This window comes from Gorilla gorilla, chromosome X (assembly GCF_029281585.2).
Source record: "Gorilla gorilla gorilla isolate KB3781 chromosome X, NHGRI_mGorGor1-v2.1_pri, whole genome shotgun sequence".
Classification (NCBI taxonomy): domain Eukaryota; kingdom Metazoa; phylum Chordata; class Mammalia; order Primates; family Hominidae; genus Gorilla; species Gorilla gorilla.
Window position 1 is genome coordinate 55,363,069 of NC_073247.2, and position 18,355 is coordinate 55,381,423.

General features: G+C 38.4%; 1 protein-coding gene across 19 annotated transcripts in view; it reads left to right on the forward strand.

Moving 5' to 3' along the window:
• KDM6A (lysine demethylase 6A) overlaps positions 1–18,355 on the forward strand; it is a 235,507-nt gene that overhangs the window by 99,598 nt on the left and 117,554 nt on the right. For all 19 annotated transcript variants that reach the window (XM_004064043.4, XM_004064042.4, XM_019019413.3 and 16 more), the window contains one exon: positions 1,165–1,214. In XM_004064043.4, coding sequence (XP_004064091.1) covers positions 1,165–1,214 — 50 coding nt within the window. The remainder of the gene's footprint in view (positions 1–1,164; positions 1,215–18,355) is intronic.

Consider the following 18,355-nt stretch of genomic DNA (forward strand, 5'->3'; position numbering starts at 1 on the left):
CTTGACTGGATATATAATTTTAGGTTGGAAATAATTTTCCTTCAGAATTTTGAAAACATTGTTCTGTTGCCTTATTTCTAGAATTACATATCTGTTGTAGGACCCTTCAAACTACCAAGTCATAGCCTTCTTTTCTGGGAATTTTTTTGGAATTATTTCCTGAATTTTCTTTTTTCCTTTTATTCTTTCTTTTTGGGGCTCTATATTGATATGTTAGACCTCCGGGGCACAGTTTTTCTAATTTTCTGTTTTTGTCCTTTTTGTTTATTTTTTGAGAGATTTCTTCAAATTTAATTTTTAATCTTTTTATTGAATTATTTATTTCTCCTATCGTACTTTAATCTACCGAATTTAATTTTTTTCTAGAGCATCCTGTTTGTTCTCCTGCACACACACCCCCTTTTCACCCCCCTCAATGAAAACAATATTTTCCCTTACCTAAGACTAGTAAGAATTTTTTGAAGTATATTTTCCCCTGCATAGTAGTCATTATTTTTTCTTTTAGGTTGTCTTTTTTTCTTTTGTGTTAGTTTCTTCTTGGTTAGAGGCTTTCTTTAGATGTCTGATAATTCTTAGCTGTCCATATTTCATAATTGGAATAATTGAGAACTGGAGGCTCTGAAAATGGGATTGCGGATCTCTGAATATGATATCCATGGCCTTTTGTTGGAGAATCTCTGCATTTTTTGGTCAGATTGCCTAAACAACATCAAGTGTTGAGTGAGAGAGTTGAGGGAGCCAATTGCTTCTGAAATAGTTTTTATCCTGGTCTTCCATATCTTAGCTTGTGAATTGTAAACCACAAATTTAAAAAATCCTTTTCTAGCTGATCAGAAAAATATTATGCCCCCATGTTTTCATCTAGTAGTTTTATGGGCTTCTTTTTATATCTAACTCTCTTAATCCTCCACCAGTTTTGATCTTTGAGGAAGGTCGAATTGATCTAAGGGGTTAGCCTAGATGCTGTTCAAGTGCAGATCTGAGATTTGACCATGGTTTTACGTTTCTGAACTGAGGGGGGCCCAGAATTTTAAGTTGTTTGGTCTGAAATATCACTATCTACTGGGAGGTGGGTGTGGTGGGAATCTTGTTACAGTGTTTGTTAAGTGTATTATTGACGTTAAAGTGAGACATAATTATGACTCATAATTATTTTCCTTTCAGCATTATCTGCATACCAGAGGTACTACAGTTTACAGTCTGACTACTGGAAGGTTAGTGCACATTTGCATGCTGATTTCATGTTTGTGTTTTGGGCAGATTATTGCCAGTTATACTCAAAATTAATTGAGCTCTTGCTTTTTTTTGTTAATTACTTAAAATATTGCTTCTAGGGGAAAGGTATTGGAAAAGGGTTGAGAGTATTTATGTTTGTGCTGTCTTGTATGACTCTCCTTGTGTTTTATTAAGAATTAGATTCCTCTGACACATTTTACTGGTCAAATGTAATAGAAGTGTGATAAGTAAAAATCAAGCAAAACTAAACAAATAACAATAACAAAATGATTCCTTGGTTTTCTTTTCTAAAGTTGGTACCTGGGAGTAAAAGAAGGCTGAAGACGTGTATATCAGGCTAAAATGGGAAGGTGTAATGGGAAAGTTATGATAAACTCTTTCTTGGTGTACTCTTGTTTATAATTGGAGCTTTGAGGAGAGCTGAACCTATTTTTTAGAAGACCTACCTAAATGAAAGACTGTGCATAGCAGTGAAACAATTAATCATCCACTTTCTTATCTTAATTTAAGCAGTGATTAAGCATGATCTTTTACATCATGTTTACTTTTACGTTTATTGAGCAGTGAGGTTTTTTTTTTAAATCTGAATTGCTGTTTCAGATTTTTTGTGGATTTTATTTTTCTATTGGTTAATTTATCTTTCTTTTTGAAGTAGGTACTTATTCCAGTCTTATATAGACTGGCTTTGTCTGGAAAAGCCCTTCAACAGTCAGCCTATGCAGAGATTTTGAGAACACCGTGTAGAGGTTTTAGACATATATGTATATATATTTTTTCTTTTTTAAGTCTTTTGAAAATATCTTCTCTAATCTGTGGCTTTTTTTTAAAAGCTTTATCACATGCTATAAAATTATAGCTTAATTCACATGCTATAAAATTATAGCTTTATTCACATGCTATAATTCACATGCTATAAAATTCAGCTGTTTTAACTATACAAATCAGTGATTTTTAGTAAATTTTCAGAGCTGTGCAGCTGATAGAGGCAGGAGGCAGACAAAGGTCTAGACAGATAGGGAAGGGTCCCTGGAGAATCACTGATCCACCCAGCCCACAGGTGTTTACACCAGATGTTTTGTGCAGATAAGGGAACCTGCACAGGGGGCTTGCCTGGGCATGCCTGCAGTGGACTGGAGGTCCACATGCACTGGGGGAATGGGGTGGAGCCACCAATAATTTGAGCCTTATACAGGGGAGGATCCTGGCCTGTTCAACTCGTGTGTTGGGGCCCTGGTATTCAGTTTGTGAGGTGGAAACCTACTGGCAGGACTCCCTTTCTTTGCTGATAGCTTTCCTTTTGCTTAATAAATTTTGTCTTCCTCACCCTTCAATGTGGCTGCATACCTAATTCTTCCTGGTTGTGAGACAAAAATCCAGATTAGCTGAGCTAAGGGGCAAAAAATCCTGCATCACAGCCATCACCACCATCTTATTTATCTCCCTGGAATGAAACCTCACATATATCCCCAGCCCTGGCAACCACCAGTCTACTTTCTGTCTTTATATATTTGTCTTTTCTGGACATTTCATATAAATGGAATCATATAATATATGGTCTTTTGTGGCTGGCTTCTTTAACTTAGCATATGTTTTCAAGGTTCATATATGTTATAGCATGAATATTTTATTCTTTATTTCCTGATAATATAGTCACCCCTCAGTATCCGTGGGGCATTGGTTTCAGGACCCCTCATGGATACCAAAATCCATGGATACTCAAGTTCTTTATATTAAATGATAAAGTATTTGTATATCACCTCTACACATCCTCCCATATACTTTAAATCATTTCTAGATTACTTATAATACCTAATAAAATGTGAATGCCATGTAATTGATTGCTATACTGTATTGCTTTTTAGTTTGTATTATTTTTTATTATTGTTATTTTTTTCCTGAATATTTTTGATCTGCAGATGCGGAACCCATGGATACAAAGGGCTCACTGTATTCCATTGGATCAATATACCACAGTTTGTTTATCCTTTCATCAGTTGATGGGCATTTGGGTTGTTTCATTTTTTGGCTATTGTGAATAATACTGCTGTGAACATTTGTGTACAGGTTTTTGTGTGACATAATATTCTCAGTTTTCTTGGGTAGGTACTGAGAAATGGAATTGTTGGATTATAGGGTAAATCTGTGTTTAGCATTTTGGGAAACTGCCAAAACTTTTTTTCCCTATGTCTGTACCATTTTACATCCCTGCCAGTAATGTGTGAGGGTTCCAGTTTCTCTGTATCCTACTCAGCACTTTTAATTATCTAATTTTTGAGTGTACTAGTTTTTTAGTGTGCCTAGTGGGGTAGAAAATAAAGTTTTAAACTTTGATAAAGTCCAGTTTATCAGCTTTGTAACACAACTTTTTATTGCTTGTGTTTTTGTTGTTGTACCTAAGAAATCTTTGCCTAACTCAAGGTCGTGAAGACTTACTCCATAGTTTATTTAATCAGGTGCTTCAGTGCTTTGCTTTTACAGAGTGCTGCAGTAAATAGTCTAGTAAAAGTGTCTCTCTCTCTATATATATAGTTTTTTAGAGACAAGGTCTTGCTCTCTTGCACAGGGTGGAGTGCAGTGGTGCAATCAGAGCTCACTGCAGCCTTGAATTCCTGGGCTCAAGTGAATCCTCCTGCCTCAGCCTCTCGAGGAGCTGGGACTGCAGGTGCACACCACCATGCTCGGCTAATTTTTAAATTTTTTTTTTGCAGAAATAGAATCTCATTATATTACTCAGGCTGGTCTCAAACTCAATAACTGGCCTCAAGTAATTCTCCCACCTCGGCCTCCCAAAGTGCTGGGATTACAGGTGTGAGCCACTGCACTTGGCCTGTCTTTTAATACTTTTGTTAGTGATTCTTTAGTATAGATTCCTTTAAAAGTGGGATCATTGTGTTGAAGGGTATTTGCTCCTTTGGGATTGAACCATTTGCATTTATTTCAACAATGTATGCAAGTGCTTGTTTCTTCTTGGTCTTAATCAAGAACCTTTTTGTCAGCAGACTTGCCAGTTTGATAGGTGAGAAATAGTATTTTATTATAATTTAAATTTACATTTTCTTAGTTGTTAGTGAGATTGAACTTTTTAAAAATTGAAGTATAAAGACTTTGAATTTCTTTTTCTTTGAAATATTTGTTCATGTTTCTTGCCCATTTTTTTTATTAGGTCATTGTTTTACTGTTTTATGTAGCTATATAACATGTATTAGGCATATTTATCCTTTATCTGTGACATTAGTTGAAGCTACTGTTGCCCAGTTTGAGATTTGTTGTTTTGCCTTGTTTTTGTGTGTTTGTGTTTGCCTGTGCAGAAGTTTTCTATTTCTGTGTAGTCAGATTGATCAGTCTTCTACATTGCCCTTGTATTTTGAATCATAGGATGGGTTTTTTCCTCATTCCCAGGTGTTAGAGAAATTCACCCACATTTTCTTTCAGTACTTGAATGGTTTAATATTTTACATTTAAATTTATGATCGGTTTGGGTTTTATCCTTGACTTACAGTGTGAACAATATTTAAGATTATCTTTTTTCTTATGACTGGTTATCCCAAAGATATATTTTTTAAAAATTCATTTTTTCCTCTGCTGATTTGAGAAGTTGCCTTAATTGTATACTAAATATTCATATGCAGTTTTGTCTGTGCATTTTGTGGCATGTTTTGTTCATGAACTAATACAAAAGTATTTTACTAACAGAGATTTTATAATATGTTTTAATGTATGGTAGTGCTAGGGCACCCTTTCCCCACTGTTCTTGCTTCTAGGATTTTCCTGGCTGTCGTTGGTGGCTTGTTTTTCCAAATAAACTTTCTAATTAACTTGTCTAGCTTCACAAAAAATACCTGATAATTTATTTTCTGTAGCTTTTTTGAGATATATTTAACATTATTTTAAGCATTTTTTGAGATATGATTTACATTATTTGAGATTTGACAACTTAAATAGTTGTATAACCATTACCATAATGAAGATATAGAACATTTTCCATCACCCAAAGTGTTCCGTTGTGCCATTTTCCTACTCTTGATCTCTGGTCCCGGGCAACCACTTCTCTGCTTTCATCCCTTTAGTTTTGTCTGTTCTGGAATATCATGTAATGGGGTTTAAACAGCATATATTCTTTTGTTTTTGATAGCTTTCATTTGGCATGCTTTTACTGCGATTCATCCATGTTGTGTGTATCAGTAGTATGTTCTTTTTCATTGTTAAGTAGGATTTCATAGAATGGATATGCCACAGTTTTTCTCAGTTGATAAGTATTTGGATTGTTTTCAGCTTTTGGTTATTATGAATAAAGTGCTGTGAATATTATTTGTCTTTGTGTGGACATGGATTTTCATTTGTCTTGGTATATATACCTATGATTTGGGAATGCTGAATTGCTTTGCAGTTTTAGGTTTAACCGTCAGACTTTTTCAAAGTGGTTATACCATTTTATATTCCAACGAGCAGTGAATGAGATTTCGGATGTTCCATATCTTCGTTAGCACTTGGTATTGTCAGTCTTTTTAACTTTAGCCCATCTGCCCATTCTTGTTTTTTCTTCTTTCTTGTTTTCTTTCTTTCTTTCCTCCTCAGTCTTTTTAACTTTAGCCCTTCTACCTATTCTCCTTCCCTTCTTCCTCTCCCTCCCTCCCTCTTCCCTTCTTCTTTCTTTTCTTTCCTTCTCTTCTTCCTTTCCTTCCTGTTGTTCTTCCTTATCTTCTTCCTCTTCTTCATTGAGTTTTATGGGTTCTTTATATACTCTGGATAAATGCCCTTTGTCAGATACTTGTTTTGGAATTATTAGTCTCTGGTTCATCTTTTCATTTTCTTACTAGTGTCTTTTGAAGAGCAAATGTTTATCGTTTCAATGAGATCCATTTAATTACTTTTTTTTTCTTTTACAGCTTGTGCTTTTTGTGCTAGGAAATCTTTGTGTATCCCAAGATCATAAAAGATTTCCTCACCTTTTAAATTCTGTTTCGGCCTGTGATACATTTCAAGTTGTTTATGATGTGAGATAGCATCAGTGGTCCCCCCCACCCCCTACCCCAATAGCTACCTAGTTTTTCCAGCATTATTTGTTGAAAAGACTACACTTTCAAAATCTAGCATTTCTTCTTTGAAAAATATCAACGTACAATTTAGTTTTCTGTTTCTAGATTCTCTATTATGTACCAGTGATCTGTGTGTCTGTTTTTAAGCCAATATCATAGTTTTGTTTACTATGTTCTTGAAATCAAGCAATGTAAGTTCCCTGTATTATTTTTTCTTTCTTTCTTTCTTTTTTTTTTTTTTTGAGATGGAGTCTCTCTCTGTCACCTAGGCTGGAGTCTAGTGGCACGATCTTGGCTCACTGCAACCTTCGCCTCCCGGGTTCAAGTGATTCTCCTGCCTCAGCCTCCCCAGTAGCTGGAACTATAGGCCCACGCCACCACGCCCGGCTAATGTTTTGTATTTTAGTAGAGACAGGGTTTCACCATGTTGGCCAGGATGGTCTCGATCTCCTGACTTCGTGATCCGCCTGCCTCGGCCTCCGAAAGTGCTGGGATTATAGGCATGAGCCACCGCCCGCATCTGGCCCCAAGTTCCCTGTATTCTTTTTCAAAATTGCTTTGGTTTTTCTAGGTCTTTTGCCTTTGCATATAAAGTGCAGAAACGGTATAATTCAGTATAATTCTGCTAGGATTATATTGGAACTACATGTGCTAAGTTAGGAAGAATTTGTCATCGGTAATATCGCATTTGCTTGTTCGTGAACATGGCGTATTTCACCCTGTATTTAGCCTTCTTTAAGACTCTACAGCAATACTTCATAGTTCTTATCACATATGTTTTACGTTTGTTTTTTTTTATGCTGTTGTGATTGGAGTGGTTGTAAAATTTTATTTCCAATTGTTTTATTGCTATTATATAGGAACATTTATTATTGCATACTGATCTAGTATCCTACTGTCTTACTAAATTATATTGTTCTAGTCATGTTACTCTAGATAGGATTTTCTACATACATTATGTGGTCTGCAAATAAAGAAAATTTTATTTTTTGTTTTCTTATTTGTGGATGCCCGTTAGTTTTTTTCTTGCCTTGTTGAACTGGCTAGGACCTCCCATACAATGTTGAATGTTGAATGGAAGGGGACATTCTTGTTTTGTTTCTCTGGGGGAAAACATTACATTTTTACTGTTGAATGTGATACTAGCCGTAGGGTTTTTGTAGACTAATATTGAAGATGTTCCCTTCTGTTGCTAGTTTACTTCGAGGGCTCTTCCCCCTACTTCATGTTTTTATAATGAATACTGTGAGGATATAGGAAAAAACTCAGTTCCTCCTATACTCTCACAACACAGAACATTTCTGTAACAAAATGTGTGTGGGTTTTCCCCCTGCATACCTGGCAAGCAATCAGTTCTGCAGTGGCTGCTGGTGTCCTCTAATTCAGTTCAATTCTGACATTATCTACCTGGAGATAGTTTCAGATCCCACAGAGTGAGAGCTAAGTCCCACAAGACTACCCCCCACTTCAGATGCCATTGCAGGCCTCCGGAACTTTTGAATGACTGGCTATATAAATCGGGGTTCCCATGACCCACTCCTTGGTTCCATTAATCTGCCAGAGTGGCACAGACCTCAGCAAACAGTTAGGGTTTACTGTTTTATTATAATGGGTACAGATGAAGAGATGCATAGGATGAGGTCATGTGGGAAGTGGCATGGAGCCTCCATGCCCTCTCTGGGCATGTCACCCTCTAGGGACTTCCGCTTGTGCAGCTATCCAGAAGCTCTCCAAACCCTGTCCTTTTGGGTTTTTATGGAGGCATTATTATGTAGGCATGACTGATTAAATGATTGGCCACTGGTGATCAGCTTAACCTTCAGTCCCTTTCCTCTACCCAGAGGTTGGAGAATGGGGCTGAAAAGTCCCAACGTTCTAATCATGCTTTGCTCTTTGCTGTGACCAGCCCCCATCCTGAAGCTACATAGGGGGCTGCCTGCCCTGAGTTATCTCATTACAGCCCCCAACCTGAAGCTACATAGGAGGCTGCTTGCCCTGAGTTATCTCGTTGGCATAAAAGAGACACTCAGGGCTGGGCGCAGTAGCTCACCCAGTAATAATCCCAGCACTTTGGGAGGCCGAGGTGGGCACATCACCTGAGGTCAGGAGTTTGAGACCAGCCTGGCCAACATGGTGAAACCTCATCTCCGCTAAAAATACAAAAATTAGCTGGGCATGGTAGTGCTTCCTTGTAATCCCAGCTACTGGGGAGGCTGAGGCAGAGAATCGCTTGAACCCGGGAGGCAGAGGTTGCAGTGAGCCGAGATCATGCCACTGCACTCCAGCCTGGGCAACAGAGTCTAAAGTAAATAAACAAAACCGACCTTTTTCTTATTTTTTTTTTCCACTTTAAGAAAGAAAAGGTTTTGAATTCTGGAAGCAATGCCTATCTGAATAGAACCATTGATTAAACGTTATGGTAACATGCAAGGATGGAGAACAGTGTTTCAGTCTGAAAAACTAGTTGGTCTGTTATAAGATATGCAGGATGTGTATTTTTTTTTGTACATTGATTGATTAAAGTATTTGTGGGTACAGTTTTTTAAAATAGTGATCAATTCATTATTTTTTTATAACCCTAATTTTATAAAGGGTTTGATAGAGTTGTGCTAAAATTTAGTTTGGGACACCGAAAAAAATTGATTATTAAATTTAACATACATACTATCTATATGAATGTAAATATCAGAGGGCTTTATAATATTACTGCTGAAGAATATCACATAGTATTAGGTTGGCGCAAAAGTGATTATGGTTTTTGCCATTACTGCAGTTACTTTTGCACCTAATATTCAGTTTGTTGAAGAGATTAATTCACATTTTTTGGGTATGCTAATTATAGATAATTCTTATCCTTAAAACAGTTTCACTAAAAAGTTCTAAATAATACTATTTTACTGCCTGATTCAGCATATGCTTGAAAATTATATTGTACTTCTTACCAGCCCTGAATTTGTGCTGGCCGTATTTTCCTAATTGGGCCTGATTGGTAAGGTTTTCTTCTGTATGGTCTCATTTTTTCATCAGTATTGTACTGGTGTGGGATTATGGGTTAATGTCAGGTAGAAGAGAAATGTTGAAGAGAGAATTTTTGTAATGGGAGAACTCAAGGTTCTTCTAATTCAGATTAGTTTTTTGAATTCAGAAATATATTCAGTATTTAAATATATCAGTCTGGAAGTGCTTCATAATATGAAAATATTTAGAACCTGTAAGGAAGACAGAACTATAATTAATATTTCAACAAGTTTATTGCTTAACCTGAATTTTTTTGAAAGCCTAACTTTTTTGCTTAGAAGAGACCAAGAGAGTGAGCTCTTTTAAAGAAAAGTTAAAAAGCAGTATATTTTGGAATAAGGATTAGATTCTTTGGAAATTTTACAAGTTTAGAAGCAGAACACATCTTAGAAATTATTATCTAATTCCTTTACTTTACGGACTAGACATGGTGCATCCTGGTGATTAAGGAAGCCCCCCAAGTCAGCACAAATAGGTAGTGGATAAACTAGTGGAATCTGTGCTCATTTTCTGACTTACCGGTGGCTTTTTCTGTTATACAGTTTAGGCTAGTCTGGCTTTCACATTTGTTGACAGGGTCTCTTTTGACAATGCAGAGATGAATAAGATAGTTCCTGCTCTCTCTTATTTATTTATTTATTTATTTATTTATTTATTTATTTATTATACTTTAAGTTTTAGGGTACATGTGTACAACGTGCAGGTTAGTTACATATGTATACATGTGCCATGTTGGTGTGCTGCACCCATTAACTCGTCATTTAACATTAGGTATATCTCCTAATGCTATCCCTCCCCCCTCCCCCCACCCCACGACAGGCCCCGGTGTGTGATGTTCCCCTTCCTGTGTCCATGTATTCTCATTGTTTAATTCCCACCTATGAGTGAGAACATGCAGTGTTTGGTATTTTGTCCTTAAGATAGTTTGCTGAGAATGATGGTTTCCAGCTTCATCCACGTTCCTACAAAGGACATGAACTCATTTTTTATGGCTGCATAGTATTCCATGGTGTATATGTGCCACATTTTCTTAATCCAGTCTATCATTGTTGGACATTTGGGTTGGTTCCAAGTCTTTGCTATTGTGAATAGTGCCGCAGTAAACATACGTGTGCATGTGTCTTTATAGCAGCATGATTTATAATCCTTTGGGTATATACCCAGTAATGGGATGGCTGGGTCAAATGGTATTTCTAGTTCTAGATCCCTGAGGAATCGCCACACTGACTTCCACAATGGTTGAACTAGTTTACAGTCCCACTAACAGTGTAAAAGTGTTCCTATTTCTCCACATCCTCTCCAGCACCTGTTGTTTCCTGACTTTTTAATGATCGCCATTCTAACTGGTGTGAGATGGTATCTCATTGTGGTTTTGATTTGCATTTCTCTGATGACCAGTGATGATGAGCATTTTTTCATGCGTCTTTTGGCTGCAAAAATGTCTTCTTTTGAGAAGTGTCTGTTCATATCCTTCACCCACTTGTTGATGGGGTTGTTTGTTTTTCTCTTGTAAATTTGTTTGAGTTCATCGTAGTTTCTGGATATTAGCCCTTTGTCAGATGAGTAGATTGTAAAAATTTTCTCCCATTTTGTGGGTTGCCTGTTTACTCTGATGGTAGTTTCTTTTGCTGTGCAGAAGCTCTTTGGTTTAATTAGATCCCATTTGTCAATTTTGGCTTTTGTTGCCATTGCTTTTGGTGTTTTAGACATGAAGTCCTTGCCCATGCCTATGTCCTGAATGGTATTGCCTAGGTTTTCTTCTAGGGTTTTTATGGTTTTAGGTCTAACATTTAGATCTTTAATCCATCTTGAATTAATTTTTGTATAAGGTGTAAGGAAAGGATCCAGTTTCAGCTTTCTACATATGGCTAGCCAGTTTTCCCAGCACCATTTATTAAATAGGGAATCCTTTCCCCATTGCTTGTTTTTGTCAGGTTTGTCAAAGATCAGATAGTTGTAGATATGCAGCATTATTTCTGAGGGCTCTGTTCTGTTCCATTGGTCTGTATCTCTGTTTTGGTACCAGTACCATGCTGTTTTGGTTACTGTAGCCTTGTAGTATAGTTTGAAGCCAGATAGCGTGATGCCTCTGGCTTTGTTCTTTTGGCTTAGGATTGACTTGGCAACGCGGGCTCTTTTTTGGTTCCATATGAAGTTTAAAGTAGTTTTTTCCAATTCTGTGAAGAAAGTCATTGGTAGCTTGATGGGGATGGCATTGAATCTATAAATTACCTTGGGCAGTATGGCCATTTTCACGATATTGATTCTTCCTACCCATGAGCATGGAATGTTCTTCCATTTGTTTGCATCCTCTTTTATTTCATTGAGCAGTGGTTTGTAGTTCTCCTTGAAGAGGTCCTTCACATCCCTTGTAAGTTGGATTCCTAGGTATTTTATTCTCTTTGGAGCAATTGTGAATGGGAGTTCACTCATGATTTGACTCTCTATCTGTTATTGGTGTATAAGAATGCTTGTGATTTTTGCACATGGATTTTGTATCCTGAGACTTTGCGGAAGTTGCCTATCAGCTTAAGGAGATTTGGGGCTGAAACGATGGGGTTTTCTAGATATACAAGCATGTCATCTGCAAACAGGGACAATTTGACTTCCTCTTTTCCTAATTGAATACCCTTTATTTCCTTCTCCTGCCTGATTGCCATGGCCAGAACTTCCAACACTATGTTGAATAGGAGTGATGAGAGAGGGCATCCCTGTCTTGTGCCAGTTTTCAAAGGGAATGTTTCCAGTTTTTGCCCATTCAGTATGATATTGGCTGTGGGTTTGTCATAGATCGCTCTTATTATTTTGAGATACATCCCATCAGTACCTAATTTATTGAGAGTTTTTAGCATGAAGGGTTGTTGAATTTTGTCAAAGGCCTTTTCTGCATCTATTGAGATAATCATATGGTTTTTGTCATTGGTTCTGTTTATATGCTGGGTTACATTTACTCATTTGCGTATGTTGAACCAGCCTTGCATCCCAGGGATGAAGCCCACTTGATCATGGTTGATAAGCTTTTTGATGTACTGCTGGATTCGGTTTGCCAGTATTTTATTGAGGATTTTTGCATCGATGTTCATCAGGGATATTGGTCTAAAAGTCTCTTTTTTGGTTGTATCTCTGCCAGGCTTTGGTATCAGGATGATGCTGGCCTCATAAAACGAGTTAGGGAGGATTCCCTCTTTTTCTATTGATTGGAATAGTTTCAGAAGGAATGGTACCAGTTCCTCCTTGTACCTCTGGTAGAATTCGGCTGTGAATCCATCTGGTCCTGGACTTTTTTTGGTTGGTAAGCTATTAATTATTGCCTCAATTTCAGCTCCTGTTATTGGTCTATTCAGAGATTCAACTTCTTCCTGGTTTAGTCTTGGAAGGGTGTATGTGTCGAGGAATTTATCCATTTCTTCTAGATTTTCTAGTTTATTTGCGTAGAGGTGTTTATAGTATTCTCTGATGGTAGTTTGTATTTCTGTGGGATCGGTGGTGATATTCCCTTTATCATTTTTTATTGCATCTATTTGATTCTTCTCTCTTTTCTTCTTTATTAGTCTTGCTAGAGGTCTATCAATTCTGTTGATTTTGTCAAAAAACCAGCTCCTGGACTCATTGATTGTTTTTGAAGGGTTTTTGGTGTCTCTGTCTCCTTCAGTTCTGCTCTGATCTTAGTTATTTCTTGCCTTCTGCTAGCTTTTGAATGTGTTTGCTCTTGCTTCTCTAGTTCTTTTAATTGTGATGTTAGGGTGTCAATTTTAGATCTTTCCTGCTTTCTCTTGTGGGCATTTAGTGCTATAAATTTCCCTCTACACACTGCTTTGAATGTGTCCCAGAGATTCTGGTATGTTGTGTCTTTGTTCTTGTTGGTTTCAAAGAACATTTTTATTTCTGCCTTCATTTCATTATGTACCCAGTAGTCATTCAGGAGCAGGTTGTTCAGTTTCCATGTAGTTGAGCGGTTTTGAGTGAGTTTCTTAATCCTGAGTTCTAGTTTGATTGCACTGTGGTCTGAGAGAGAGTTTGTTATAATTTCTGTTCTTTTACATTTGCTGAGGATTGCTTTACTTCCAAGTATGTGGTCAGTTGTGGAAGAAGTGTGGTGTGGTGCTGAGAAGAATGTATATTCTGTTGATTTGGGGTGGAGAGTCCTGTAGATGTCTATTAGGTCTGATTGGTGCAGAGCTGAGTTCAATTCCTGGATATCCTTGTTAACTTTCTGTCTCGTTGATCTGGCTAATATTGACAGTGGGGTGTTAAAGTCTCCCATTATTATTGTGTGGGAGTAGTTAAAGTCTCCCATTATTATTGTGTGGGAGTCTAAGTCTCTTTGTAGGTCTGTAAGGACTTGCTTTATGAATCTGGGTCCTCCTGTATTGGGTGCATATATATTTAGGGTAGTTAGCTCTTCTTGTTGAATTGATCCCTTTACCATTATGTAATGGCCTTGTCTCTTTTGATCTTTGTTGGTTTAAAGTCTGTTTTATCAGAGACTAGGATTGCAACCCCTGCCTTTTTTTGTTTTCCATTTGCTTGGTAGATCTCCTCTATCCCTTTATTTTGAGCCTATGTGTGTCTCTGCATGTGAGATGGGTTTCCTGAATACAGCACACTGATGGGTCTTGACTCTTTATCCAATTTGCCAGTCTGTGTCTTTTAATTGGAGCATTTAGCCCATTTACATTTAAGGTTATTATTATTATGTGTGAATGTGATCCTGTCATTATGATGTTAGCTGGTTATTTTGCTCATTAGTTGATGCAGTTTCTTCCTAGCCTTAATGGTCTTCACAATTTGGCATGTTTTTGCAGTGGCTGGTACCGGTTGTTCCTTTCCATGTTCAGTGCTTCCTTCAGGAGCTCTTTTAGGGCAGGCCTGGTGGTAACAAAATCTCTTAGCATTTGCTTGTCTGTAAAGTATTTTATTTCTCCTTCACTTATGAAGCTTAGTTTGGCTGGATATGAAATTCTGGGTTGAAAATTCTTTTCTTTAAGAATGTTGAATATTGCCCTCCACTCTCTTCTGGCTTGTATAGTTTCTGCCGAGAGATCAGCTGTTAGTCTGATGGGCTTCCCTTTGTGGGTGACCCGACCTTTCTCTCTGGCTGCCCTTAACATTTTTTCCTTCATTTCAACTTTGGTGAATCTGACAATTATGTGTCTTGGAGTTGCTCTTCTCGAGGAGTATTTTTGTGGCGTTCTCTGTATTTCCTGAATTTGAATGTTGGCCTGCCTTGCTAGATTGGGGAAGTTCTCCTGGATAATATCCTGCAGAGTGTTTTCCAAGTTGGTTCCATTCTCCCCGTCACTTTCAGGTACACCAATCAGACGTAGATTTGGTCTTTTCACATAGTCCCGTATTTCTTGCAGGCTTTGTTCGTTTCTTTTTATTCTTTTTTCTCTAAACTTCTCTTCTCACTTAATTTCATTCATTTGATCTTCCATCGCTGATACCCTTTCTTCCAGTTGATCAAATCGGCTACTGAGGCTTGTGCATTCGTCACGTAGTTCTCGTGCCTTGGTTTTCAGCTCCATCAGGTCCTTTAAGGACTGCTCTGCATTGGTTATTCTAGTTAGCCATTCATCTAATTTTTTTTTGAAGGTATTTAACTTCTTTGCCATGGGTTCGAACTTCCTCCTTTAGCTTGGAATAGTTTGATCATCTGAAGCCTTCTTCTCTCAACTCGTCGAAGTCATTCTCCGTCCAGCTTTGTTCCGTTGCTGGTGAGGAGCTGCGTTCCTTTGGAGGAGGAGAGGCGCTCTGATTTTTAGAGTTTCCGGTTTTTCTGCTCTGTTTTTTCCCCATCTTTGTGGTTTTATCTACCTTTGGTCTTTGATGATGGTGACGTACAGATGGGGTTTTGGTGTGGATGTCCTTTCTGTTTGTTAGTTTTCCTTCTGACAGCCAGGACCGTCAGCTGCAGGTCTATTGGAGTTTGCTGGAGGTCCACTCCAGACCCTGTTTGCCTGGGTGTCAGCAGCGGAGGCTGCAGAACAGCGGATATTGGTGAACAGCAAATGTTGCTGCCTGATCATTCCTCTGGAAGTTTTGTCTCACAGGAGTACCTGGTCACATGAGGTGTCAGTCTGCCCCTACTGGGTGGTGCCTCCCAGTTAGGCTACTCGGGGGTCAGGGACCCACTTGAGGAGGCAGTCTGCCTGTTCTCAGATCTCCAGCTGCGTACTGGGAGAACCACTGCTGTCTTCAAAGCTGTCAGACGGGGTCATCTAAGTCTGCAGAGGATTCTGCTGCCTTTTGTTTGGCTATGCCCTGCCCCCAGAGGTGGAGTCTACAGAGGCGGGCAGGCCTCCTTGACCTGTGGTGGGTTCCACTCAGTTCGAGCTTCCAGGTGGCTTTGTTTACCTACTCAAGCCTCAGCAATGGCGGGCGCCCCTCACCCAGCCTCACTGCTGCCTTGCAGTTTTATCTCAGACTGCTGTGCTAGCATCAAGCGAGGGTCCCTGGGCTTAGGACCCTCCGAGCCAGGCACGGGATATAATCTGGTGTGCCGTTTGCTAAGACTGTTGGAAAAGCGCAGTATTAGGGTGGGAGTGACCTGATTTTCCGGGTGCCGTCTGTCACCCCTTTCTTTGACTAGGAAAGGGAATTCCCTGACTCCTTGCACTTCCCGGGTGAGGTGATGCCTCGCCCTGCTTCGGCTCACGCTCGGTGGGCTGCACCCACTGTCCTGCACCCACTTTCTGACACTCCCCAGTGAGATGAACCCAGTACCTCAGTTGGAAATGCAGAAATCACCTGTCTTCTGTGTTGCTCACACTGGGAGCTGCAGACTGGAGCTGTTCCTATTCAGCCATCTTGGCTCCACCCACTCTCCCATATTTCTGTGAGGAGGAAACACGTAAACATAATTAGTTTTTGGTAAGTAATACATTGGAGGTGTTGAGGGCTGTGCCGGAGGCAGAAGTGCACATGCTTTGTTTGAGGGGTTTGAGAAAGTCTCAGTGGGGATTAGGAAAGACTTTACAGAAAAGATGAAACTTCAGGGAAGGATTAATGGGAGTTTTCAAGATACAAGACCTGGTCAAGTTTTCCAAGAAGAGAAATGAGAGAGCAGTGCATAGCAGTACAATAGGTGTTTCGGAAACTCCCACGTTCTTGGTCTAGAGCAGAGGTCCACAAACTTTTTCTTACAGGGCAAAATAGTAAATATTTTAGGTTTTGTGTACCAAGAGGCAAAATCAGGTAATATATAGGTGCTTAGATAATCTTTTATATAAAAATCATTTTTAGCTCCCAGGCCTTAAAAAAAGGATTTGGCTGGCAATAGTTTATAGACCACTGTCTTAGAGCCTGTCATGATTGTTGGGCGTTATAGGACTCAAACTGGGGAAAAGGAAGGCAAAGGCCAGATCATAAATGCGTTTGCAACAGTTAGCACTGTTTTGAAATCTTAGATTTGTCCATATCTTGTGAAATACAATAGTGCTGGAGATCAGATAAAGTTAAATAAAACACAATTTTTTTTAGGGGTTGGATTGGGATTGCATTGACTTTGTATTTTAAAAACAAACTGTCGCTGGGCACAGTGTCTCATGCCTGTAATCCCAGCGCTTTGGGATGCCAAGGTGGGCGGATCACCTGAAGTCAGGAGTTCAAGACCAGCCTGGTTAACGTGGTGAAACCCCGTTTCTACTAACAATACAAAAAATTAGCCCAGTGTGGTGGCACGCGCTTGTAATCCCAGCTACTCGGGAGGCTGAGGGAGGCTGAGGCAGGAGAATCGCTTGAACCCTGGAGGTGGAGGATGCAGTGGGCCGAGATTGCGCCGTTGCACTCCAGCTTGGGCAACGAGCGAAACTCTGTCTCAAAACATAAATAAATAAATAAATAAATAAATAAATAAATAAATAAATAAATAAAAGCTGTCATCTTTTGTCAGTAAAGTTTTGTAACTTCCTCACAAAGTTCTCGTGCTTCGTATAAATAATGTATTTTACATCTTACACTTCTATTGCTATTATACATGCCATTTTAATTTTATTTTTTATCTCTGCTGGTATATAGAACTGCAGTTGACTTTTATGTGTTAAGTTTATCAAGCAACTTCACTAACTTTCACTAATTTGCGTAATTTGACTATGTAACTTTGTATTTTCTCTGTAGACTATCCTACCTTTGTAATTAGTGACAGTTTTGTTTCTTCTGTTATCAGTATTGTAAACATTTCATTAAAAGTGTTTGGAATGTTCTTATCTTGTATTTTCTGAAATAGTAAATATTTTAGGTTTTGTGGACCAAGATATAATCTTGTAAAAGTGGTTTCTTGCATGTTTGATAAAACCAACCTGTTAAACTCTCTGGGATTGGTAATATGTCTTTGTGGGAAGATGTTATACTACTGGTTTTATTAGTTACCAGTTACTTTTTTAGGTTGTAAATCTCTGCTACATTTGTTTATGGTCACATATACCTATAGTTAGGTCCTTAATTAATTTCTGATTCTTAGTTGTGCCTTCTGTTTTCTTCCTTGCTTCAATCAAAGGTTTGTAAATTTTAATACTGATTTCAAATAATACAGTTTTGACATTGTTGATCATCTCTAGTTTATTTCCTTCTTTCTTTGGGCTTACTCTCTTTTTTTCTTTTCTCTGTCTCTCTCTTTCTCTCTTTCTCTCTTTCTCTTTCTCTCTTTTTCTCACCTAATTTACTCCGTAATGCCTCCTACAGTCTTTTTGTCCAGACCACTATCTAGTTCAGGACCATAGGTTAGAACTGAGTATGTCCCTTAGGTGTCTTTTTAAGCATTGTCTTCCCTCCACTCTCATCCCTTTTGTGTTTTTGTTTTGGTCTCTGGCTTAAAGAGACCAGCTGAGTTGTCTTATAGTGTCCCATTTTCTGGCTTTGTTTTATTGCTTTCTTTTGGTATTGTTTAGCTCATTTCACTATCTTCTGTATTTCTTTTAATTAAGTTGATAGTTAACCAACAACTATTTGCTTAGTGGGTGTTTTTGTTGTTGTTGTTGTTGTTGTTTTGAGACAGAGTTTCACTCTTGTTGCTCAGGCTGGAGTGCAGTGGCACAATCTCAGTTTACTGCAATCTCTGCCTCCTG